Source organism: Athene cunicularia, assembly GCF_003259725.1.
Source record: "Athene cunicularia isolate RWA chromosome 4 unlocalized genomic scaffold, athCun1 chr4_part1, whole genome shotgun sequence".
Taxonomy (NCBI): domain Eukaryota; kingdom Metazoa; phylum Chordata; class Aves; order Strigiformes; family Strigidae; genus Athene; species Athene cunicularia.
The window spans coordinates 12,947,643-12,970,482 of NW_020799098.1; the positions used below are offsets into that span (position 1 = coordinate 12,947,643).

Sequence of the window (22,840 nt, forward strand, 5' to 3'; positions counted from 1 at the left end):
GTGTATAAGAGACAGCCCCCCCCCTGGTTTATATGCTGAGCATGACATCACATGGTATGGAATATCCCCTTGGTCAGTTGGGGTCAGCTGTCCCAGCTGTGTCCCCTCCCAATTTCTTGTACACCCCCAGCCTACTCCATGGAGGGGAGGTGTGAGAAGCAGAAAAGGCCTTGACACTGTGTCAGCACTGCTCAGCAATAACAAAAACATCCCTGTGTTATCAATACTGTTTCCAGCACAAATCCAAAACATAGCCCCATACCAGCTACTGTGATGAAAATTAACTCTGTCCCAGCCAAAACCTGTGCAGTACTGGAGTTACAGATGTTCCCTGTCTCTGGGTAGGTGGTAGGGTGCAGGTGTTTCCAGTCTGACTTTTTCAGTGAGGAAGTTCAAATATTGGTTCTCAGGAATATGCAGTGGTAAATTTTGCTTTCTGTAAAATGTAGTTTTGGAGAACAAAGTGTGTCCATTTGAATAGAGAAAAATGGAAACAGATGATTGTTGTGAACAGTGCCCCAGCAGACTTGGTATTTGAACAGTTCTTTGTGGTAAAAAATGTTTGCTTTCTAGCCATTCCGAAAATACCAGGAGGCAGTAGCTCTCACTGGAGTTTGTATGATATATCAGGTAAACCAAACTTTGGAGGCTGCACTCCCATCTTCATTCATGGAGTGAGTGAGATATGGCATGGGGAGCCTCTGGGTACAGAGTCCCCCAACTAATCAGCAACCTTTGACCTGCAGGAATAACAAGTTAGACAACAATATATTCTTCATGCCTACTAGAAACTAGATTTTCTGCTGTTGGTCTGTGACCCAGTACCGGAGGTGCAAGCTGTGGGCTATGTCCCTTGGCCATGGTGGAATGGTGGAGTTCACCCTGCTGACCTGATGTTCCTTAAAAGAGCTTCCCTGGGCAGGAATTTCTGCATTACAGAGTTGAGCAGCCTCCCCTGACCTTGGCCTTTCCCATTTCAAGCTCTATTACTCTTCTAGGGGTGCTGAGAGTCCCAGGTGAGCTCAGCTTGGCCATTTCAGTGTTGTGAAGTTTTTCCTGGTGGCTTCTCTTCCCTTTTTGGCCTTTGTACAGTAAAATGGTGGTTAAAAGGGGATGTAACAGGGTTTCAAGTGTTTCAGTGTGCAATGAGTTCTGCCTTGAGGAAGAAAGACTGTGATGGCCATGAGGCCTCATGCCCTAAAAGCCAGAAATAAACACTCAGTGAAACTATGGTTTTCCTCTCCACTGTCTATGTACCACCTGAAAATATTTCATAGACTTTTATATAGTGTAAGTGCTTTGATAATAATGGCTTTCTATACAATGTAAGCCTATTTGGTATCATCAATATGTTACTGTGTTTATTTATTTCAGTAAACCCACATTTCTTCCTTTTTTTTTCCCCCCCAGAGTGACCGACTACTCATTAAAGGTGGAAGAATTATCAATGATGACCACTCCTTCTATGCAGACATATACCTTGAAGATGGACTTATAAAGTTGGTTTTTAAAAATACTGAACTTTTTTGCATGCCTGTTAGTATAGACCTGATTTTGACCTGAAATCTTGCAGCCAGCATCTTGGTTACCTCTAGATGTGGGGCCATAGTAGAGGAGTGTTTAATTATGAAATTCTGCCATTTTATCTTTACTAAGATTAGATAAGTAAAACATTTCTTTGCTGTAAATTGAAGGTATTTGCTTTTCCAACAGTTCAATCCTAGTTTCTTCCAAAATGGTCAAGGCAAGTAGGCTTTCTTAACATGAGAAGTAATGGTAAGGAGAATGGATATTTCTTGAGTCCGTGTATGACAGAAGGCTCATTACAGCTTTATTCCCCACGTCTAATCAGAGTGAATGCAGCTATGCTGTAAAGGATTGTACGGCACAGAAATATGCCACATGTTACGTAGTGCTAATGGTGATCTACTCCTTCTCAATTGCCCTGTTGTTCATGCTGAAACATAGCGTGTTCTGTTGGCCAACACTGTTACGCGTTGCTCATGTGTCCCTTTTCTTGCTTAGAAAGGGAATATGAACTTAAATCTTCACACAGCTAGAAAGAAAATCCTAATGATTTATCTGAATATAAAATACAGGAACTGGCAAAGTATTCCTTAGGTGAAATCCATGAAATATATGTTACTGATAGCCTGGGAAACAGTAATAGAGATGTCTATGTAGCTCCTACCTTGACTTAGTGGAGATGGGGGTCTCTAGTTTTGCAAAGTTATATAGTGTGTACAAGCACTCTGATGTACACAAGGATCACAGCCTTTTTCTGGACTGGTAAACCTTTTCACTAGTGACCTAACAAGTTTGGTCTCCAGAGGCTACAATTTAATGCTTAGAAACATAATTATCATTATCTGGTAAATAATTCATTCCTTACTTGTTTTCAGAGCTCATTTTCATGAGAAGCTATCATTGCTTTAAAAGTTTGTTTCTTCATATATCTGTGGCTACTTACATTATTCATGATTCAGGTTATTATAACAAAAAATTCCAAATACTTTTATCTATGGACTGTGTGGTTTTCTTTTTAATACTTCACTCTGCCTTTCCAGTTGTAGCGTTACGTGCATTGCAGAAGTGGCAAAAGGAGCATATTGTTTTAAGTGGAGAAGGCACAAAATTTTGAATGTGTATCTTTTTTTTTCAGTAGCAACAATCAACCAAGTTGTGCTCTCTCTGATAGTTATTCTAGTTGAGTTTTTCTGTGCTTTTGTTTGTTCAGATGCAAATTTCCTAGTAACACTAATAAGCATCAGAACTATTTAACAAGTGCATGAGATACTGAGAGTCTGAAACTGCTGTGAATTTTTGGGCTTGATTCCAGAAATGCAATGGTACTTGGTAGGCAGGTTAGCAGTACCAAGTTTTCAGCTGCCCTTGTTAACTGGATAGACTCCCTGTGAAATCTATGCATGGATCCATACCTCCAGAAGGTATCTCAGCTGCCCAAGATAGCTAGGATTAATAATGAATAGACAGGCAAGATCTTGTTTTTTAAAATGGCTTTATCTTTGCCCAAGGGGGCAAATTTACCATTCATCACCCTGAGTTATGCCTGGTTTCCTGGATTTAGATGACCTGAGATTTTTCTATGTAAACTGTGCAAGAAGTCTTGCTCTGAAAATGCAGCTAATTTGTGAGGGCAGGTTAGTGTGAGATGGGCTTGGTCCTAACAGTGTTCAAATGATAAATTCTGCTGTCTAGGAAGGCACTGTATTTTCTGGGATTGGTCTCTTAGTTTCTCCAGCTGGAACTACCTATTGTGTCTGAATACTTGACATTGTTGTTAAATGTTGCTCAAGATCCTTTGGAGCAGGACCTTGAACCTCAGGCATCCATGTTTCAGTTGATGCCCTAACTCTTCAGCTGCAGATCCTGCTGATAATGCAGAATTCTTTCCACAGAATGGAGCAGACACCAAACCACTCAGCCCAGAATAGGGAATAGTGTCCTGGTTTTGCTATGATATAAAAGATCTGGGTTAATTCTGCAGTAGGAAATGATTGGAAAATAGAGGATTGGGTTTCTCTTGCAGACTAATGAAATAAATAGGATCTTTTAACGCTTTTGTCCCTGCAGATTGTCCTGCAGAGAGGAATGTAGATATAACCTTGAAAATGTTTGAAGATTAACTATAGTTTGGAGGATGGTAGATGCTTTTCCCTACCTAACAATGCTCAAACCAGCTCCCTAGGTACAAGGGAGCAGTGGTGCATGTGGATTTTTCCTATCTGAAACTTAAACCCTGCACACTTACGTGGCAGCCGAGAGGCACTTCTCTGGTATCTAAATAGTAATTTAGATATTTAGTAATTTAAATTGCCATTGGCATGTAAATAATATATTTTTCCTACATCTATCCCGTCTCTGTTATCCACATGAGGAAATGAGCCCCAGTCTGTGTGCCAAGAGGCAGGTCAGGGTCTGATGCTTGCTGTTTTCTATTCCCTCCCTTGGGTCCCTCCAGGCTGCAGGGGACTAACAGGTGTGCAGGATGGGTGACTGGGCATGGGGTCTCCAGAGCTGGGCAGGCAGTGAGCCAAGTTAGAGGGAGCCTCAGATGCCTAAAAGAGATCTGGCCTTGATAATAACAGAAATAACTCCACGAAGTTCTGGGGAAGGTTTTCAGCTTTCTCAGGTTAAACTTATGATGAGTTGAAGCCTGCTGTTTCCATTGTGCTTTAATCAGCTCATGTATGACAGAATTTACCAGCTCATTCAACTGAAAACGGTAGACAGCATCAACTGCCTGTCAGTCTGAGTTTTCTAGTTGTTGGTGCATCAGAAAACCAACTCAATCATTTGTACAGTGTGTAGAATACAGTTATCTATGCTATTGTATTTTTTCACCCACAAGTAACCAAACCCCATTGTTATTAGCATACACTTTGCATTAACGAGTGAACAATTGAGGAATCCTGTCACATTATCTCTTACTCTGCGTTCTAGTCAGTCAGAATAAAAATAACCTTGAATGCCAGTGAAGATCAGCCTTCTCCCAGCCCTAATCTTGATTCCAGGGCAAGAGATGAGACAGGCTCCTGACAGGTAATAGCGCAGCATCGTCCACAAAGGCCATTTGGTTCCATGTCACTTCAGCGTGGATGACTTCACCCATTGCCAGATAAGCACTTACTCAGCTGTACTGAAAATAATGAGCAGTGAGTATCAAAAAACTTCAGAACATACTTAGCTCTCTTTCACTTGGTTAAGTTTTATGTCTTCTTGAATAGGAAACTGGTAGACACTGATTGTGGAAGAAAATAAAAAATAATTGCTTTTATATTTTTGTGTAGGTTTTCGTTAGTATTATTTTCAGAAGGTGTGTTAGTCCTTGGAGTGAAATTCCACCTTAGACATATTTAAAGGAGATTGGTCATAGTATTTTTTTTTTCCAATTCAGTTTTGTATCTACACAAACACTGTACAAAGGTTGAAGATTGTCCTGATTAAAATCTTGGAAGTGGATTCAACTAATGAAAATTCGTGCAACACCATTATTATGTGTGGAGCTACCTAACTTTATACAAGCGTTCAATCTGCTCATGAGTTGGAGTGCCTTATGTTATGCCTTCACAAGTCAGATTTTAACAGCAGAGGAGCTTCTTGCAACTCATTGTCACAATTTGATATGCTTTTTTTTCCCCTTGTTTGCCATGGTATCATTAGCGCTCCTCACAACTGTAAACAGGTTATGACATGCTCCCGTGCTATATGTGTTGATGAATATTAGATGCCAGACATGGAGTTGTACGGCTTCAAGCCGTGATATTACAGCTCTCACGAGTACACCCTTTTGGATGTGTTCAGCGCTGAGTGGATGAGACCCCAGCTTGGGATGCTGGCGGAGAGTTTGCTAACCGAATGGCTCTGCTTCCCTCCAGCCAAAACCTGGAGCACTGGGGAAGCCAAGCTGCTGGAGGTGACATTTTTGCATAGCATATGAAACAAATTCTTGTCCTCTTGGGGCTATTTATTAACTCTGGCAGTTTGGCCAAATTCCAATGTGAATAATTATCCCTGTTTTTTTTAGTGGTTTTAATTAACAGTTATATTCATTTTTGGTTCTAGCTTGTTGCGATTGGCTGTTAATCAGTTGCTGTCTTTTGCTCTGTAGGTGGTAGCTGCATTTTAATATGGGAGAAACAGATTCAGCAGCTCAGATGTCTGGGGTATTTGTTTAGCTGTGGATAAATGTTATTTTATCCCAGACAAAAGGAAATTAAGATGAGGACTATGTGTCTGTAATACAAGATAAACTAAGTAAACTTAAACTACCTTATCGTTATCTCTAAGCCCAAATATATTACGGTGTAACAGTGCAGAGACATGGCTTCCACACAGACCCATACTTTTTCCTGTTTGGCACCATGTGAAGTAGGTAATAAAAATGTAATGTGGCTTCAGAAGTTAAAGCTTAATTTACTCATAGTTGTGTCCATGAACACTAGAAGTATTTTGATTTTAAGTATCTGGAGTTCGCTTGATATCAGCATGGGGGACGGCTTAATGTTTTTAATAGTGAAGAAAAAAAAAATCTTGTGTTGAAGAACTGAAGGGGAAAAGATGACAAGAGTCAATTAACATTTTTTATAGACAGTTATGCAGAATGTTTCACTAAGTTTTAACTGTAAGAGGAGGATGAAGAATGTGTGACATGTTAGATTAGAGGTGTTGGGTCTCTTAAATATGTATTTCTGTATCTTAAGTTATTTAGATTTCTTTTCAAGGATAAATTTACATTGCTCGGTTACAGAGTAATTATAATTTCTTTTTGATGTGCCTTGTGCTTCTGCCATATATTTACAATTCCAGCTTGCTGTCATATTTGATCTATGGTTTTCTGTTTTCATTTAAAAACTTAATATACAAAACTGGAGCCCCCAAGAGAGCATTAACTGTACACATTTGTAATTGTTTAAAGATAGGAATCGAATTTAAAAAATAATCAGTTTTTAATGCTGGCGCATTACAACTTCTTTATTAGCTACTAGAGCAACGCAAAGCAACCTGAGCACATGGCCCAGCCAGGCAGGCTCACAGATGCTTTGTTTCACCAGTGCTGTGCAGAGTGTCCAGAGTGGGTGCCTGACCTTCACCTTCCCTTTGGGTCCCAGTGCCTTCTGTATGGCCCTTAGGTTCCTCACCCCTATGTACCTTCTGTCCCCTGTGCGTCTTTGTTTAAGTGAAATAATATTGGCTTTCCTTGCTGCCTAGGCAAATAGGAGAGAATCTGATTGTTCCTGGAGGAGTCAAGACCATAGAGGCTAACGGACGCATGGTTATTCCTGGGGGAATAGATGTCAACACTTACCTACAGAAGCCCTACCAAGGAATGACTGCTGTCGATGACTTCTATCAAGGCACAAAAGCAGCACTAGCAGGGGGCACCACCATGATCAGTGAGTATTAGCAGTACTAACTCTTCCCAGTCCAGGCTGAAGCTCGTGTAGCACATGTGGGGGATAGCTACAGGAGGCTCCATACCAACTTTCCAAGATCTTCTGCAATGAATCTTCAAATTTGGGGGCACTATGTTGGAGATCCATTCATCACTGTCACCCAGGGCTGGCCTGAAAATGAACCTACCCTCAGAGAGAAACTGTGGCATGGGGAATTGTCTCCTGGATTTCCCTCTGAAATAAGGAACAAGCACTGGGGTATAATAGACCCACTCTTGGAATTTTTGGAAAACAGTGTAGTTAGTGCTGTAAATATATGGCACAGAAAATCAGCCAAAGATCTGTTGTTCCCACCTAGTGACATTTCAGGGTCTTTGGAAATAACAAGATGCTTATTTATGAACTTGGGTTTGGCACCAGGAATTGAGGAAGTCCTTATCAGAGATGCCCGTGAGGAACATCTTTCTTGGTGGAAGGAAGAAGTGTTTCTAGTTGTTAAAGGCCCTTCTTCTGTCTACCAGATGGCAGGACAAGATTTAGCTCTTTCCTACTAGCAGTGGCTTTGTCCTTGGTTAGACTTTGTGAGGCAGTTGTTCAGGTGACATAACTTGTCTTAGCTTCCTTGTGCAGAGCAGCTGCCCAGTGGAGTTTTACTCCCGGTGAATTGGAATGTGGCTTTTTTAGCTGAATGGTGTAATCTATTACCTATGTTCAGCAATGAGTATCAGCTGAAAAGATCTTTGGCATTAAATACAAAATGCACTACTATTCATTACTCTTGGTAATAATTTTTTTCAGTGTATGTTCTTCAGTTGAGGTTTCTTGTGCAGCATTAGGTTTGCAGATGTCACTGGTAAGGCCATCTGGCTTTGTTTCCATACTTAATTTTGTCCTAGCCCAGCAAATGTAAGTATACGTGTGTGTAAGTAGTCATGTCTTTATGTCAGGAAACATTGTGGCATCATCAGATGCAGAGAGCCTTGAGACTGTGATCATACATAGTTGCAGCACACTCAATCTGCCATATAGTGTGGCTGAGTGTTTGTGCTCTACATCATCTCTGTTCAGACCTTTGGCTGTATTCCCAATTCTGCCTGCTGAGAAAACATTTAGCATCTCCATTGATATATTGGTAAGGCAGAGTGGGCCAATTCGGTGACCATGAGGCACTGGTTAATAATAATGCTTACTATGAAATACATAGAAACAGATTCATCAGGCAATAAATGCAGGTAAGTCCAGAACTTGTGGTCTCTTACAAAACAGTAAAGAGGAAAACAAATGTTATCTAAACGTGAGATGTTTGGATCTCGTACTGTGTGTCTATTGATGCTGCACCAAGCATGCTGCCAGACTTAGCTTACTATAGACCATCCACAGTCCGCTATACCTGAGACAGCAGGATCTGGCTAACATCTCACAGTTATGGTCTGCACACAAACTGCCTCCAAGGCTGCTGTTTTGGGTGAGATGCTGGAAGGCTACTTACTCACAGGTGCTGAGGAAATCTGAACAGTGTGCTGTCTGGGTAACAGACACTAAATCTCTTTTTCAGTCGACCACGTGTTTCCAGAACCTGGATCGAGTTTACTGACCTCCTTTGAGAAGTGGCATGAGGCAGCTGACACCAAATCCTGTTGTGATTACTCTCTCCATGTGGACATTACCAGCTGGTATGATGGGATTCGAGAAGAGCTGGAAATACTGGTGCAAGACAAAGGTAAGTGAGTGAAAATTAATAGTATTTTTTTTTGTTTTATTGAAGTATCATATGGAGGTGAAATTTTGAAGTATTTTAATGAATGCATCATCCAGAACAAAAATGCACAGACACTGGTTATGCTGCCCAAGGTTTTGCACTACCTTGAACTTTTGTGTTCACTTGCAGTATAAAATGGACCTTTTAAGCTAAAACTCAGAGATCAGCATTTAGGGTAATCCGCACAGTCACCTTAGATCCTCTATTTCATGAATGGAGAGAATGAGACTTTAAAGGTAGTGGTTCAGATTTTAACTAGACTGGAATCTGCCCATTTAGCTGCCTCAAATTAAGTCCAAGTAGGAAGGGTACATATATCCACGAAATGGTCATCACAGGCTATTGCTTATTTCTCAGCAGTGGCTTAGGACAATTTACCTGTGAGACTAGATTTTTTATAAAACATGCCTATATTTTTTAAAAAAGGTTCATGTTATTAGAAAAAAGTGGTGCTAAACTTAGATACCTGATATTGAAAAAATGTCCCTATTTTCTCAAGTGCTTGTTCTCCAGTGGCTTTCCCTGAAGTTACTAAAAGATGCTTTTTTTCAGGACGTACAAAAACGAGGTCACTTATTTAGGAATCTATTTAAGATATGTATGGGCTTGATTCAGTTCAATTAATGGGTCTACTATCATGTGAGATGCTGTAGGTTACCGTATCTGGACTCCAGCTACCACTCCAGAATAGCACGGATAAAAGCTCTCGTAAATCCTTTTCCATACATGGCAGCTCAGTGTGGCAGTTTCATATATGGAGGGTGTCTTGGTGACACCAGATATGTATGTGTGGGCAATTGAATCTAGTCTTCAGAAAATAGTAATTTTGATAGTCCCTTAAAATTCTGCCTAACAGCATGGATTTTTTTTGTACAGAAACATTTTTTTCATATATTATTCACTTGATACTTTCCTTGAAAAATGCATGGATATTAGTTAGGGAATGTTTTCTGAAACGGTATCTAGTTACCGTGGGTAACAGAATGACCTGTGTGTTGGGAAGTCTAAGTAATATGTGTACGCAGCATCCTTTGTAAGGTGCAGTGCTAGTGATGACTTAGATTTGAAAAATTATCTTTATATAGAAATGCACTATCACTGTAGAAAACCAAAGCAAAATCCCATTTTTGAGTGAGCAGTTGTTCACTGAGATACTATAGAGGTGCAGTCACGTAGGGGAATTTATCCTGTATTGCAGGATGCTTGCACTACATGTGCTGTACAACCAGATTTTAGGCAACAAACCCCTTCAATCAGCAAGATTACATGTAATTTAGAGAAACTGAAGCTGGTCTTACACAGGTCTTTATAATATAGGCGATTTTTACAAGGTGATGACATCTGTCAACACTGACAGTGCCAAATCTGTGCTGTTTCCCTGCTATCAGTGTTAACATTGATATGCTGCTGTGCAGTAGCTGACTGTACTCTCAGACAAGTATACTGTGCCTTGTTTCAAAGGTTAGATACTATTTCCAGAGTTCCTGGATCACAGATGGCTCAGCACTCCCAAATTTGCCTGAGGGCTTACTTTAAAAGCCTGGTGCAGACAGTTAGGTTAATAGTTTTCTCAAACTATTGAAATGTGATTTTCAATATAAATCTGACCCGCCTGTTAGTCTTCAGGGGAAGCAAAAATCTGTTCATTGGTTTCTGAACTGGGATGTGTGATGGGGCCCTTGGTGGCCTGTTTGGTGGCAGTAGCATTAGGAGGTCACCTTTGTTCTCACAGATGCTGCAGTATGTCTCAGGCAGTCAATGTGAATTACTCTCATGTGTTAGGAGACACAAAGTAAGGGCGAGTTTGAAAGCACAAGCACAATGGGAAATAGTTCAGCATGGCAAGGGCTTTCAAATTAATGGGTAATATCTGCTGATAATTTGAAACATTTGAGGCTGCTGGTGCAAATAGACTTGATGTCAGTGCAGTGACACTGGTTTTCATCAGCTGGGAATCTGGATTGAATTTGTTCTCGGGTGATTGTCTGGTGAGTGAGTTAGCAGAGTAACAGGACTCAGCTAGTCATGTTTCAGTGCTGTGTGTGCCTAATACAATCTCAGCGTGAATAACAGGGGAGCTCACAGAGCTACTGTTGAGGTGCTTTGTCATAAGCTATAATTGAATAATTAACCAGTTTTAAATCAGTACAAGCTAATTTAAGGAGACACAGGCTATGGAAGGGCCTGAAAATTTTGTAGAACCAAATGTTGATTATAAAGACTCAGTTTTGTAGCATTTTGGCAGCTAATTTGGGACTGAGCTTCTCCAGTATATGCAAAGGAATAGCAGCCTGAAATGCGTTGACAGATGCCTCACTTGCTCCTTTAACTACTGCACTTTGTTACTGTTCAAGAAAACCTGTAGCACTGTCTGAAATTTGGAGGATGCTGCTGAGTAGTCCTGGTGCAAGAGCAAGCAGGACATCAAGAAGAATGTACGATGTAACAAATGTTAAGCATCAAGGTCAATAGGCTGTGGACCAGGTCTTTTGAAAAGCCACATATTTCCAATGAGTAAAGATATTAGGTAAAGTGTCTATACTTGGATGTCTGTATATGTAAATTGGTGTTATTTTATCTTGGTATCTTGTAAAGGTACTCTCTTTGCAAGGCAGGATGGTTCAAACCATCTCTCCTGTTAGGTGTAAAGGCAGCCTGTGAGATGCCCTTCCACTGCCTGTGTATCTGATGTGGTACCCAAGGGCACAGATGTGCAATTAGATGGGCGAATCTACTTCTGTGCTGTGGGAGCTGTATGTAAGAGACAGGCTCAGGATCTCATGGCGGAATCCCTTCTGGGATCCCTTCTATTCTGATTGACTTCAGGGAGAACATTAACCTGAGTGGAAGCAAAACTCATTTTACTAAGGTCCAAAAAGGGCCTAAGAAGATACAAAAGCAGTGAAAGTAAAAGGAAGAGAATTTATATTACTTGGGTCAATGTATATCTTCCAACCACAGTACCCAGAGAAAGCTGCCTTATCTCCTGCAGGTCTGTGATTAAATGAATTACCTTTGGCTAGATCCCAGTGGATAAGGGAGAGCAATTGGTAAGCCAGCGCTTTGATTACAGAGAAATGTGTACAAGATGATTCAGTCATGTGCTGTCACTGAGGCTAGTTGGCATGGCTTGGACCAGCCTTGACACGTCTCTCATTGCTTCACGTGTGTGTGGTCACCCATGCAGAGGAGTGGCTCCCAACTGCAGCTCACATCTGAGATACCATGTAGGTTTGTGAAGAGAAACAGAGCTTTCCACCAAGGGATGTTGGGCAGATGTGATCAGTCAGAGGGGAGGAGATGGTGCTGCAGGCATGAGACACTGAGCTTTGGCCCCAGGGAAGGTGTAGTCAAGCTTAACATTTTAAAGCAGGGACATACTAAGTACATTGAAACTGTGTAATGAGGAATAGGCTGAAGGATTACAGCTAGTAAAGCCCATGTGTGTTTTCTGGGAACTTCAGGAACAGGAAAACAGGAAGAAAGGATGGGCTTGCAGGCTGACTGGGCTCCACAGTACAGGCTGGATTTGCGCATCATGGAAGTCAGCAAGGAGGGGACAGCTCCCACTTCATATTTCTCCTTGAGCTTCCTGGACTTAGCAGGAAGATGTAATACCAGAGTTTCAGGGTTTTATCCTGCCTGTATCCTGGGGTATTTTAGTCTTGTAATTCTGAATAAAATAGTTCTCTGTGTAAGTGTGAACAGCCATACCCTCTGCCTGAGGAGATATCTGTGCCTGCTAGTCTCATGAAGGAGTTACATCTTCATCAGAGAGCCTTATTCATTCGGTGTAGCCAACATGAATAATATGAACAGATCTCTTTCTTTTTTCTCTTGCCCCAGGAAGCACAGTTTTCATGACAGCTATTTTGAAATGGAGCATACACGGCTTAGCTTAAAATTTACTTTTCTTTTAACCTAGAAAACTGAGATCAATCCCTGTACCAAACTGGGGATGTTGTCAGTAGACTAAAGAGTGAGGCGAATTTATAAACTAATACGAATTCATATGTACAGAAAATATGAACAGAAGATGTTTGGAATTCCCATTCTGTTAGAATATGAAGCTATGTAAATAATTGAATCTTTGAAATAAATAGCGAAACTTGTAGGGGTTTGAATACAGTTGGTTCTTGGCAACTGACACTCAACACTAGCATTTCTTACTGATTTCTAAAATCTGGAGCTGTCATTTTTCATGGTTTTGTGTGACTGCCAACATAAATCCTTCCATCTTTGGAAGGGGAAGGAGAGGTATGGTGAGCTGCCCTTGTAGCTGGTTTCAGGCTTTGCTTCCACTCCTTCCCAGTGTCTGCCATCAGCTAAGCTGGGTGTTTCGGGGAGAAGGGTAAAGAAAAAGCAAGTCTGTATGCAAATTCAGATACACAGCTCCTACAGCTTATCAGCACTTTGGGGAAACCTAACTAGAAGTTTATCAGTTACAAAGCATAGGTTCAGGTCAAGCTGAAATGAAGGAGATCTAGAAAGACAACCAGTGATTCACAGAACCTTAAACAAGTTTTTTTAAACACAAACTTTACATGCTTGCTTTCAAACTTTACATGCTTTCTTTAGCCACCATCGCTTGTCTGTGATTTGATGATTTGATCTTATTTGTGGTGGTGGCTAGTTGCGGTGGTGGCTGAGCACAGGCAATCCACAGAGTCCAGCAAATTCCCCCAGAGAAGAGGGGATTCAGGCTTCTAGTCCTAGCAGCTGTAATACAGCTGTGGAGCCATGCTTTATTTCTGGCAATCACTGTTGAGAAGCCCAGTCCAGACATGTCTATGACTTATTTATCCTGAAGTTTTTGTTCAATTTAAGAATCCACTTACATTGGCAACGCTTTTGAATTTTGTCTTGGAACAGGTGTGAACTCTTTTCAAGTCTACATGGCCTACAAAGATCTCTACCAAATGTCCGACAGCCAGGTATTGCTCTGAGTGCTTTACATTGCTGTGATGTGTCTCCTCTCTTCTGCTAAGGTTGAATCCCACACAAACGTTCCCACTGGCCTGAGTGGCACCAGGGGAAATGTGCAGTGGGGGAGTTCTCTCTGGAGGGTCAGTGCCGAGCAGTGTTGGACATCTTCATGTGTTCCTTCAAGTGTATGACATTCACTATCAAAAAGATTTCCTGGTGTCTCCCAACACTGCAACCAACTGCTCGGGATCTTGCCCTCACTTTATTTGGCTGTTACCTTTCAAGAGCTCTAGGTCAGAGAGGGAAGAAAAGATGAAGCACTCAAGGCAGTGGCAGTTTTGAGGTTTCAAGAGTTTCTCAGTTGCTGTGAACAGCTAAGTGAAACTGCTCTTTGGGGGGAGGTGGTCTTTCTCATTAGGGCTGGAGATAACAATGAGCTTGTTTGTCCAGAGCTCATTACAGATTCCAGACTCTTCAGCTTTCCCATTCATAAGTATCAGGTCATTGTAAATGGACAATGGCGTCTGTTAGCAATAATAATGTTTGCTTATTCAGTTGAGAAAATGTTTCTTTCTTCCTTATTCCCAGAGCTATAGCTCTTGATCTCTTAAATAACTGTTGTTACACCTCCGATACATGTGGTTTTAATTGGAATTTTAGACATAATAATATAAAATATTCTCTGGGAGGCAGCGCCTGTTAAACTCAACTGCCTGTTGGAATTGCCAAGAGAAATATATCAAAATGTTTAATGTGTGGTTAGACTAATGCCTGTTACCTTATTTAAATGCACATGTTGGGACCTGTGTATTCTGACCCATTCAGTGCTAGCTGAAGTACCCTAGTGTGAAAGTGGACACTGAAGAAACCATGTCTTCAGTATTTGATCTGTGTTTGAAAACTGGGCTCCCACATTACTGGTCTGGTTTAAACAGCGAACACATTAGCTGAATACCTTTTGGAAAGGGAACTGAATTTCAGTAGATCTGTGCTCAGAAATTCTCAGTAAAAGCAATAGGATCAACGATTTCCCTTCTGTATGAATGGGTTTTGAATCTTAGAAGGCAATTTTAAAAAAAAAAAGGATGCTGTAGAGAAAACTTTACTACTTTTAATTGCAGAATTAAAGATGTCGGTGAGAGCTTGACACTATCTGCTCTGAGAAGATGGTGCAAAATGCTTGCACTTTAAAAAAGAGGTGTTCTAGTTGTACTAAGAGTGTCTGTAGTCCATGGGAATAATTTCATTTTACATTTGCTAAAACTACGGAAAAGAGACTACTCACTAAACTTAGGCCTGTGTGGAAGGGTGTGGAGGGGTAGCCCTGCAGTACAAGGTGCTGGGAGAGGCATTATGTCCAAGGGAGATGAAACCCTGCTCAGAACTTTTGACCCTATGTTGGTGCAGAAGGGCAGAAGCTTATCCTGGGGCAGGCTGGTGTGTAAGGGGGTGGGTAAGTCAACACCAAGCAGTAAAGCCCAGGCTCTGTCTAGAAAGTGGGGAGTGGAAAAGGGAGATAATTTGCTATTCACCTACATAATTACCAGCATAGAAGGTGCAAAACTAAGGTGAACAGAGAGATCTGAGTGTTAAGTAATATGTTTTCCTTATTCAGCAGTGTTTCCTTCTTTGTACTACCTGCAGCTTTATGAAGCCTTTACCTTTCTAAAAAGTCTTGGGGCTGTTATCCTGGTCCATGCTGAAAATGGAGACTTGATAGCTCAGGTGAGTGAACTGTCATTTTTGCTTCACTTTGTGAGAAGACAGACACAAGAGAGAAGTAAAACCCTCCAGTTAGAGTATGGGTAGGAAGAAAGGAACTACCTGGTACATGCCTTAACTGAGCCTGATGCCTTACACACTGATGGTATAAAGGCTGAGATGAGAGGATGGAGGCCCTTTTGCATGCTTTGGCAGAGCGTGAGATGGAACAGTGGTCCAGACAGCTCCTTGCCTTGGCAGCAGATAAGGACTGGATGAGGGGGACAGAAAGAAGCAAGAAGATCTCTTCTGAATCTGGCAGAGACAAGCAAAGCAGAACAATGTGAAGCCTTGCTCAGAGATTTTGGGGTCAAAAAGTGGAGCTGGGAACCTTTATGTTAATGTCTCTTGCTGCAGCTATCAGCTTAAGCAGCATGGTGAGTTTGGAGTGGGTGGTAAAGCTCTCAGTCCTATTTATTTTTGAGAATATTCTTATAAATCTCTGAAGTTTGGGAATAAGAAACCACCATGATCTTCTAAACATTTCAAAAATGTGTGTTAAAGTGTAAGTCATGCTCTCTGAAGATGCCTTTCAGAACCAGGAAACTGGGCTCAAATCCAGTATGTTCCATTGAAATGTCCCGGCTTCCCAGTGCAGTCTTTGCAGGTCTGGTTCCCCCTGTAGGTACTGTCCTCACACTGGAGTGTGCTGTAGCTCTGATCTGTGCCACAGCACACTGAAAGAGGTATCCCAAGCACAGCAGTCAATTGTAAACCTCCCGCTGGTCTTTCAGAGGCCAGGATACCCCTGTAAAACTGAATAGCAGGGTTTGGGTGAGTGTTATTATGACTGTACATCTGTGGAAGATGAATCTTCAGGATGTTGCAGAGATGTCTCCTTGCTCTGATCCCTTGTATGTACATAGAACCCTTCTGAGGTCTGTGAGGCTCTGAGTGAGCCAACTGATTTATATGCTGAGCTCTTCATCTGCTGTCTTATCCACTAAGGACTAGGCTGCAGAGCTGACAGGGCAATTGCAATAGATAAAAACGAGTTGTCTTCGAGATCTGGACAAGGGGAGCCACCTTGTCTGATCGTTCAGGGAGAACCTCAGGTGAACATTTGAGTGGTTGGGCTCTGTGTAAGGGTTTATTTTGTTGTATTTTCCACTATAGGATTCCGTCCTTTATCTGCCTGGTAAGAATTTACTCCCTTTGAGAGCCTGCCTTCCTTTTCCCTTCAGGTTTGGCTGAAATAACCACTGGGATCAAAAGTTACTAGTGAGGTGTCAACAGGCACAGACAGTGTAGTTGTGTCCTTCCCCCACTGAAACCTGGTGAAAACCCTCATTTGGATTCAGGAGGGAAAAAACCACTCATTTCCTATGAAGTTTAGCATGATTTAAAACTACCAAATTATATAATGTATATTTTTAATACAACATAAAATATCCAGTAGAATGAAGATGAATAATAAGAAACTTAGTAAGTCAATATTACTGTAGAAATGGCAAAATGAAACAAATCAAATGGTGCCTGTGATGTTTTGATACATTCCCCATTAAAATCAAGGCACACTCATGGAATTGCATTTCTGATAGAAATCTGTTTCAGTTACATTTTTCTTTGATCAGCTTTAATATACAGCCATGGAATATGAACATACAGGACAGAAAAATTATTAGGAAAAGAGGAAATAATAAAGAAATGTGAAGTATGTTATACATCAACATAGTCACCATTGCCATGTCTCATCAGTCTTTTCTGATGCTTTTATTTAGAAGGTTTATTTGGATAGTGAAAAGAAAGCTGCCTGCAGGGAGGTTTTTCAGGACTATTCTGTGTGAAAATAAAAAATTGATCTTATCAAACAAATATTCTGGCTTGTTAGCACTATCAAATCCTTTTACAGGGGGTAATTTTATTATATGATCTGATTTTATGACTTCCTTTACAATGAAAATCTCTCCTACTTTGTGTAGCCATTCTTTGCCATCTTGTTATTTTTTTAATATGGTTGTAACGTTATTTTTTGTTGTATTTTAATTATCTGAAGTCTTTAATTGGCACTGTTGCATTAATGATTCAGAACAGCTATTTTTAAGAATGCTTATGAAACATGATGATTTTCTAACCAAAATATTCTTAATCACACAGATTAATACATTCTTATTAATGCTTCTTCAGCCTTGAGTGATTGCAGCAAAGGCAAAAGTGTATGTGAATATTAACTTGCTCAGGTTTTTGCTGGAGTATGTTGATAATGTGTGAGCTTTTCACCCTCGGGGACCTGGGATCAAATATTTATTTGATGACACGGTAAAGTGTGTTCGGTAACTTTATCCTGGTCTCTAGGGGACATTTTTCTGTATCACAGAGTCATTACATTTGTAAAACTCAGCTCATTAGAGACCTGTGGGCAGGGCAGGCCAGGGTCAGAGGTATATCAACAGCTCTGGTCCCACTCCTGCTCTGCTGTCAGACCTGGAACAATGGTTGATCACCATTTTCTGCAAAAAGGGGAATTTATTCCAATACCACTTCTTGATCTTAAATTAAAAGATAGGTGAAGCTTTTTGTCTATTTTTTAAAGATTGTCTCACTGCTGTGAAGCTGAATAGCACAGATTTTTTCTGACATACCCACACTGATGTTAAGATGGTGTGGACATAGTGCCCTCACAACTAGAGGACACTGTTTTGCTTTCATGAGAACATATTTTTAGTGATTCATTCTGTAGAAAAAAAGTGTTACCGAAAACCAGATGCCAAAGGCAAGATTTTATTTGATAAAGCGTCAGCCATGCTAAAAGTTCGAGGAAGGTAACAGTGCTTCATGGATTTCAGCCAGAGAGGAACCTGTGCAAGTAAAGAAAGTATTGCAGGCTGGAAATACCTCTAATTACTGTTTTGTATATTGATTGAAGCCTGTTCCTTGGGTTGATGTCTTGGTATCAAGTAAGACTTTCTGGAGGGCAGAGGAGATTTCTGATGGTGCAGCCCAATGGCTTGAGGCATAAATGTGCTCTATCACACTGCAGAGACAAATACTCCCCTGAAATCTGTGCTGGCGGCACAGAGCAGACACTGGGGTGACATGGGACCAGTTTAGAGCTAGTGTTTTCAGTTCTCCCCAGCAGCAGGCTTACGCAGCTGCATTTACACAGACGAAAAAGGGGCAGTCAGACAATGTGGCTGTTAATCTCCCAGAGGATGCCTGGTGCAAGGGTCTCATCCTGGAGTGGTCATCAGCATTTATCTCTTACGTTGCAGGAACAAAAGCGTATCCTGGAGATGGGAATCACTGGACCTGAGGGACATGCCCTGAGCAGGCCAGAGGAGGTAAGAGACTTCACTCATTTTATCGTTCATGGAAATATTTTGTTGAACATGTAGTATTGCAGCTTGGCTTCTGTATGTGCAGATGATAGATGGGTGTGTGGGGGAAGGCAACAGTCTGTATCTCCCACAGCCTCTTCCAGTACTATTCAAAGCCTTGAAAAGTCCAGGCACCTTTCAGCTTGTTTGTTTGCCTGAAATACCCTTTTGCTGCTGCAGCAGATGTGTTCCTTCTGTCTGGGAATGCGCATGTCCTTTTACACTCAGGAGTTGCAGCTTCTACTGCCCCGGGCACAGGCGTGCATGTTTTTTTTGAGCATGACCCTTGTGATTTGATACATGCTGACAAAAGAAAGGGCTTATCAGGGTAAAAATCAGCAGCGAAGCTTGTGAGTTAGGCTTTGGAATAACTATTCATTAAAATGCTTTGGCCGAAAACCTCCTATAAGATGCATGTGTACATATATACCATGCATATACATCCACAAATAAATCTTAGTTTATGTCAGCAGATACATTTGTAGTAGAAATGGCGGCTGTAGAAATATGTGAGAATGGAATGATGCTGCAAGGCAGCTCATTTTATGCAACTCTCCTACAATAAAAACCGGGCTCTGGCATGGTTCATCTTGGGCATCTGGAAAGGGTTTCTTTAATGAGGAGGAAAAGTTGTAGACATGTGGATGCCCCTTAATGTACGCAGTTCAGACCATTAATGGGATCATGGAGGGCGGTAGTGGGAAGTGACTGCTTTCCTTGAAGACTAAATAGACAAGGTCCTTGGGATTTGAGGCAAAACTTGAAGCAATTGTTGTGGTTTGCAGATCTTTATATAACTTCTCCCCAAGGCAAAAAGAGTCAGCTTAATTGGTCACATTCTTCTTATTGAACTGTTTATGTACTTTTTCATTTTGTTGTTTAACTTCCACCTAAATTATTCTAAAAGAAGGGGGTTGTTTCCTTTTAATGACAATAAGGGCTTAAGGAAAATTTGCATTTGCACTTTCCAGAAAGGGATTTTGCATCTTTCTGACCATGGCGTCTGACCACCTCAGTCCCAGCACTGAGATACAGAGGTCCTTTCCTCCTTCTCTGGTCTTCTCTGGATGCGTTTGGGGTTTCCAGAGCAAATGTTGTGATAAAAGTCCTAGGACAGCCTGAAGTGACAGGGTGATTTAAGAAAAAACATTTCACAAAACTGAAGAATTAAGCCACGCGGTTTTGGAAGGGCTAAGTGGCTCAACTTTTCTAGGACAACTCTTGGACAGAAATTTTTGTACCATCAAGTCAGTATTTTCAGTCACAACAGAGTTTTAGGTATTAAAATGTCGATACTATCAGTCCATCTGGACAGGAGGTATAAAACTGATGACTGGGGAGAGGAGCCTCCGGAGCTGCTGGGAAACAGTGCTCCTCTGTCTGAAGATGACTGCTTTGTGTGCCTACGTCCCAGGTGGCCCCCTGAGAGGAAATTGCCTTTACACGTGCTGACAGAGGAGACTTACTGGGTGATGCTTCAAAGGCTTTTATGGATTATGGGATAAATTTAGTCCATAATGCTGAAGTTGCTGTTAGAAAATACATTCACTGTCATCCTTATGTAAAGATTGCATAGGGTAAGGTGCCAGGGAGAGCTCAGCCGTCGTCTCTGTGCGGGGCTAATGTTTCTTTGCTTTGTTCTCCTTCCAACTACTGGGTAGAAGTCTGAAGCGGAAAAGAGGGTGTGGGGGTGGTAAGGAAGAGCCCCATCAGCTTCTTGGATGTAACTTTTCCTGGGGTTCATGGAGTCAGGGAGCTGTATTTGTGCTGGGGCAGCTGTACTCCGTTAGTGAGTACAGCCTGGATGTGGTTACTCCTCATGTGAAGTGTCTGAGATTGGGTCAGCTCCCTGTTTCCCAGTACTGCATCTCTATGGAAAAAGCAGAATCAGCCCCCGAGGAATTGTTGCTAAACAGTGAGAAACATGGCTCAGTCCTCCAGTTCATCTTTTCTTCAGTCTGCTTTTACAGTTAATATTTTTCCTCCTTGTTTTCCTTAGCTTGAAGCAGAAGCAGTTTTCCGTGCCATCACCATTGCCAGTCGAATAAACTGCCCAGTGTATATCACCAAGGTGATGAGCAAGAGTGCAGCTGATATCATTGCACTGGCCAGAAAGAAAGGTAACAGACTTCCTTTTCTCTCAAAAATGTTGTTTTTTTTTTTTTTTAATAGAAGCTCAGTGGAAAGACCTGTACATCTTGACCCAAATCACAAGATATAGGGAGAGGTTACCAAAGAATGGTACATCACAGACTCCAGATATTTACAGCTGGGAAAGATGAGGGGAAATCCTACATTTTTCAGTTGAGAAACTCTCCAGACTCTGTCCCCTTTAAGACTGTGTTGTAATTCTTTCTCATCCTGCCTTCCCTTTTACTTTTCCCTTAGACTGCTGTATCTCTGTTCATGGGAGGGAGATATTTTATTCCTGTTATTCCTAATACCCTAATTCAGGGTATTGCCCTCTGAGGGGTGGCTTGGGCAGTGAACCTGCTGTTAGAGATGCCTTGTGTGTGTTCCTGGCCTTGCTGCTGGAGGTTGACCCTGTCAGAGGTGCACTGGGGACATCTGGGTATTGATACTGCTTGCTGGGGCCATGGAGCAATCCAAGTTACAAGGCACCCAAAAGGGACTTGTGAGCCTGGAGGCAGCCACTTTCGAAGCTGCATTTGCAAGTCAGGACCATTCTGCTGGTTGGCGCTACAAAGCGCGTGAGCAATATGGAAAAGACAAAGAGCAAAATACCATCTTGGTATTTGTATTCTTGGAGACTTGGAGTATGGTGCTGGGGACCATATGCTGCTATCTGCTGGTGCTGTGCCCAACCTGGGAGTAGTAAAAAGGCATCTGTCTGCTGGAGCCCATCCTCCACCTTAATGCCGTCCGAAGTGGAGCAATGTAGAGAACATGGCTATGATTAAAACAGTACAAATTAAAACCAGATCTGAACTGTCTCCTTCTGGATTAGAAAGGGAGCTTTGTAAATAGGCTCATCAAAAGCATGTGTAGCTCAGAGAGCCTCCTGATTAATTTTTTATCATACAGACAAAGCCAGGGCTGCTTAATTTTCTGGGAGCTACACTGGCCCTGTAGCAATGCATAATTATAGATGACTGCATGCAGCAAGTAGTATAATGTGCTGAAGAGAGAGTCAATTGTAATCAGTTCCTGTATATCCTTGCTTTCTCCAAGGTCCCCTTGTTTTTGGAGAGCCGATCACTGCCAGCTTGGGGACAGATGGGACACATTACTGGAGCAAAAACTGGGCCAAGGCTGCAGCTTTCGTGACTTCGCCACCTCTAAGCCCTGATCCTACCACTCCAGATCACTTAAATTCGCTCTTAGCATGGTAAGAAAGACCTTCATATTTTTTATAGGCTGACGATCAGGCAAGTGCAAAAAACAAATGGGATGAAGCATCTAGGGATCAGCTCAGTTTTGTTTAGACCAATCACATACAGGAGGAGGGATGTATAAAGTGCGTGATGGCTATATCCCTATGTTTAGGCTGCCAGGTAAGCAGGCATGGACTCTCCAGCTCCTGATTAGCATGATAGAGAGGGAACTGCTGGCTATTCAGGAATTAATTATTTTTCTTTCTGCTTTTGAAGTAATTCCTAGTTGTACAGCTGGATAGTCTTTAGCACAGGACTTCAAACTGGCTTTCTCCATGGTTCTCTGTTTTTTCCACCTAAATGATTAATACATGATCGGATGACATCCTCACCATCCAGAATAAGCAACAGCCTGGTGGATAGACCCCCATCTGTGAAAACAGACTTATTTTCAAGCGCCTTGGTCATATCTGGCAAGCACAGCTCCTGAAATCAGGGTTGTACCTGAATGCAGAGATATGTGGAGGCTAGAAAACTTTCCTGTTGTAGTTTTTGTCAAAGCTGGTGCAGGGCTGTAAGCTGTGAGCACTTTTGAGAAGTAGGCTCTCCTAAACTAAATTTTAAGTATTTGTAGCAGAGTTCAGTGGCTTTAGCTTCAGTGTATTGAAAACTTCTGACTTGGTAGTTTGCCTTCATCTGGGATGGACCCAAATCATGTAAGTTTACTTGTATTTAGTTCTTACAGCCTTGTTTTTACTTCTAGTTTGCCTTGTGTCTTTATAGGTTCCAGGGTCCTCAGGCTGGAAGACAGCAAAGATAAGAGGT

The 22,840-nt window shown here is 41.6% G+C and overlaps 1 protein-coding gene across 1 annotated transcript in view; it reads left to right on the top strand.

Annotated features, from left to right (window-relative positions):
* CRMP1 (collapsin response mediator protein 1) overlaps positions 1-22,840 on the top strand; it is a gene marked incomplete at its 5' end in the record, with an annotated part of 37,801 nt that overhangs the window by 2,339 nt on the left and 12,622 nt on the right. Inside the window, 8 exons of the mRNA XM_026846732.1 lie at positions 1,411-1,499; positions 6,733-6,917; positions 8,473-8,637; positions 13,549-13,610; positions 15,247-15,327; positions 18,576-18,644; positions 20,680-20,800; positions 21,873-22,029. Coding sequence (XP_026702533.1) covers positions 1,411-1,499; positions 6,733-6,917; positions 8,473-8,637; positions 13,549-13,610; positions 15,247-15,327; positions 18,576-18,644; positions 20,680-20,800; positions 21,873-22,029 — 929 coding nt within the window. The remainder of the gene's footprint in view (positions 1-1,410; positions 1,500-6,732; positions 6,918-8,472; positions 8,638-13,548; positions 13,611-15,246; positions 15,328-18,575; positions 18,645-20,679; positions 20,801-21,872; positions 22,030-22,840) is intronic.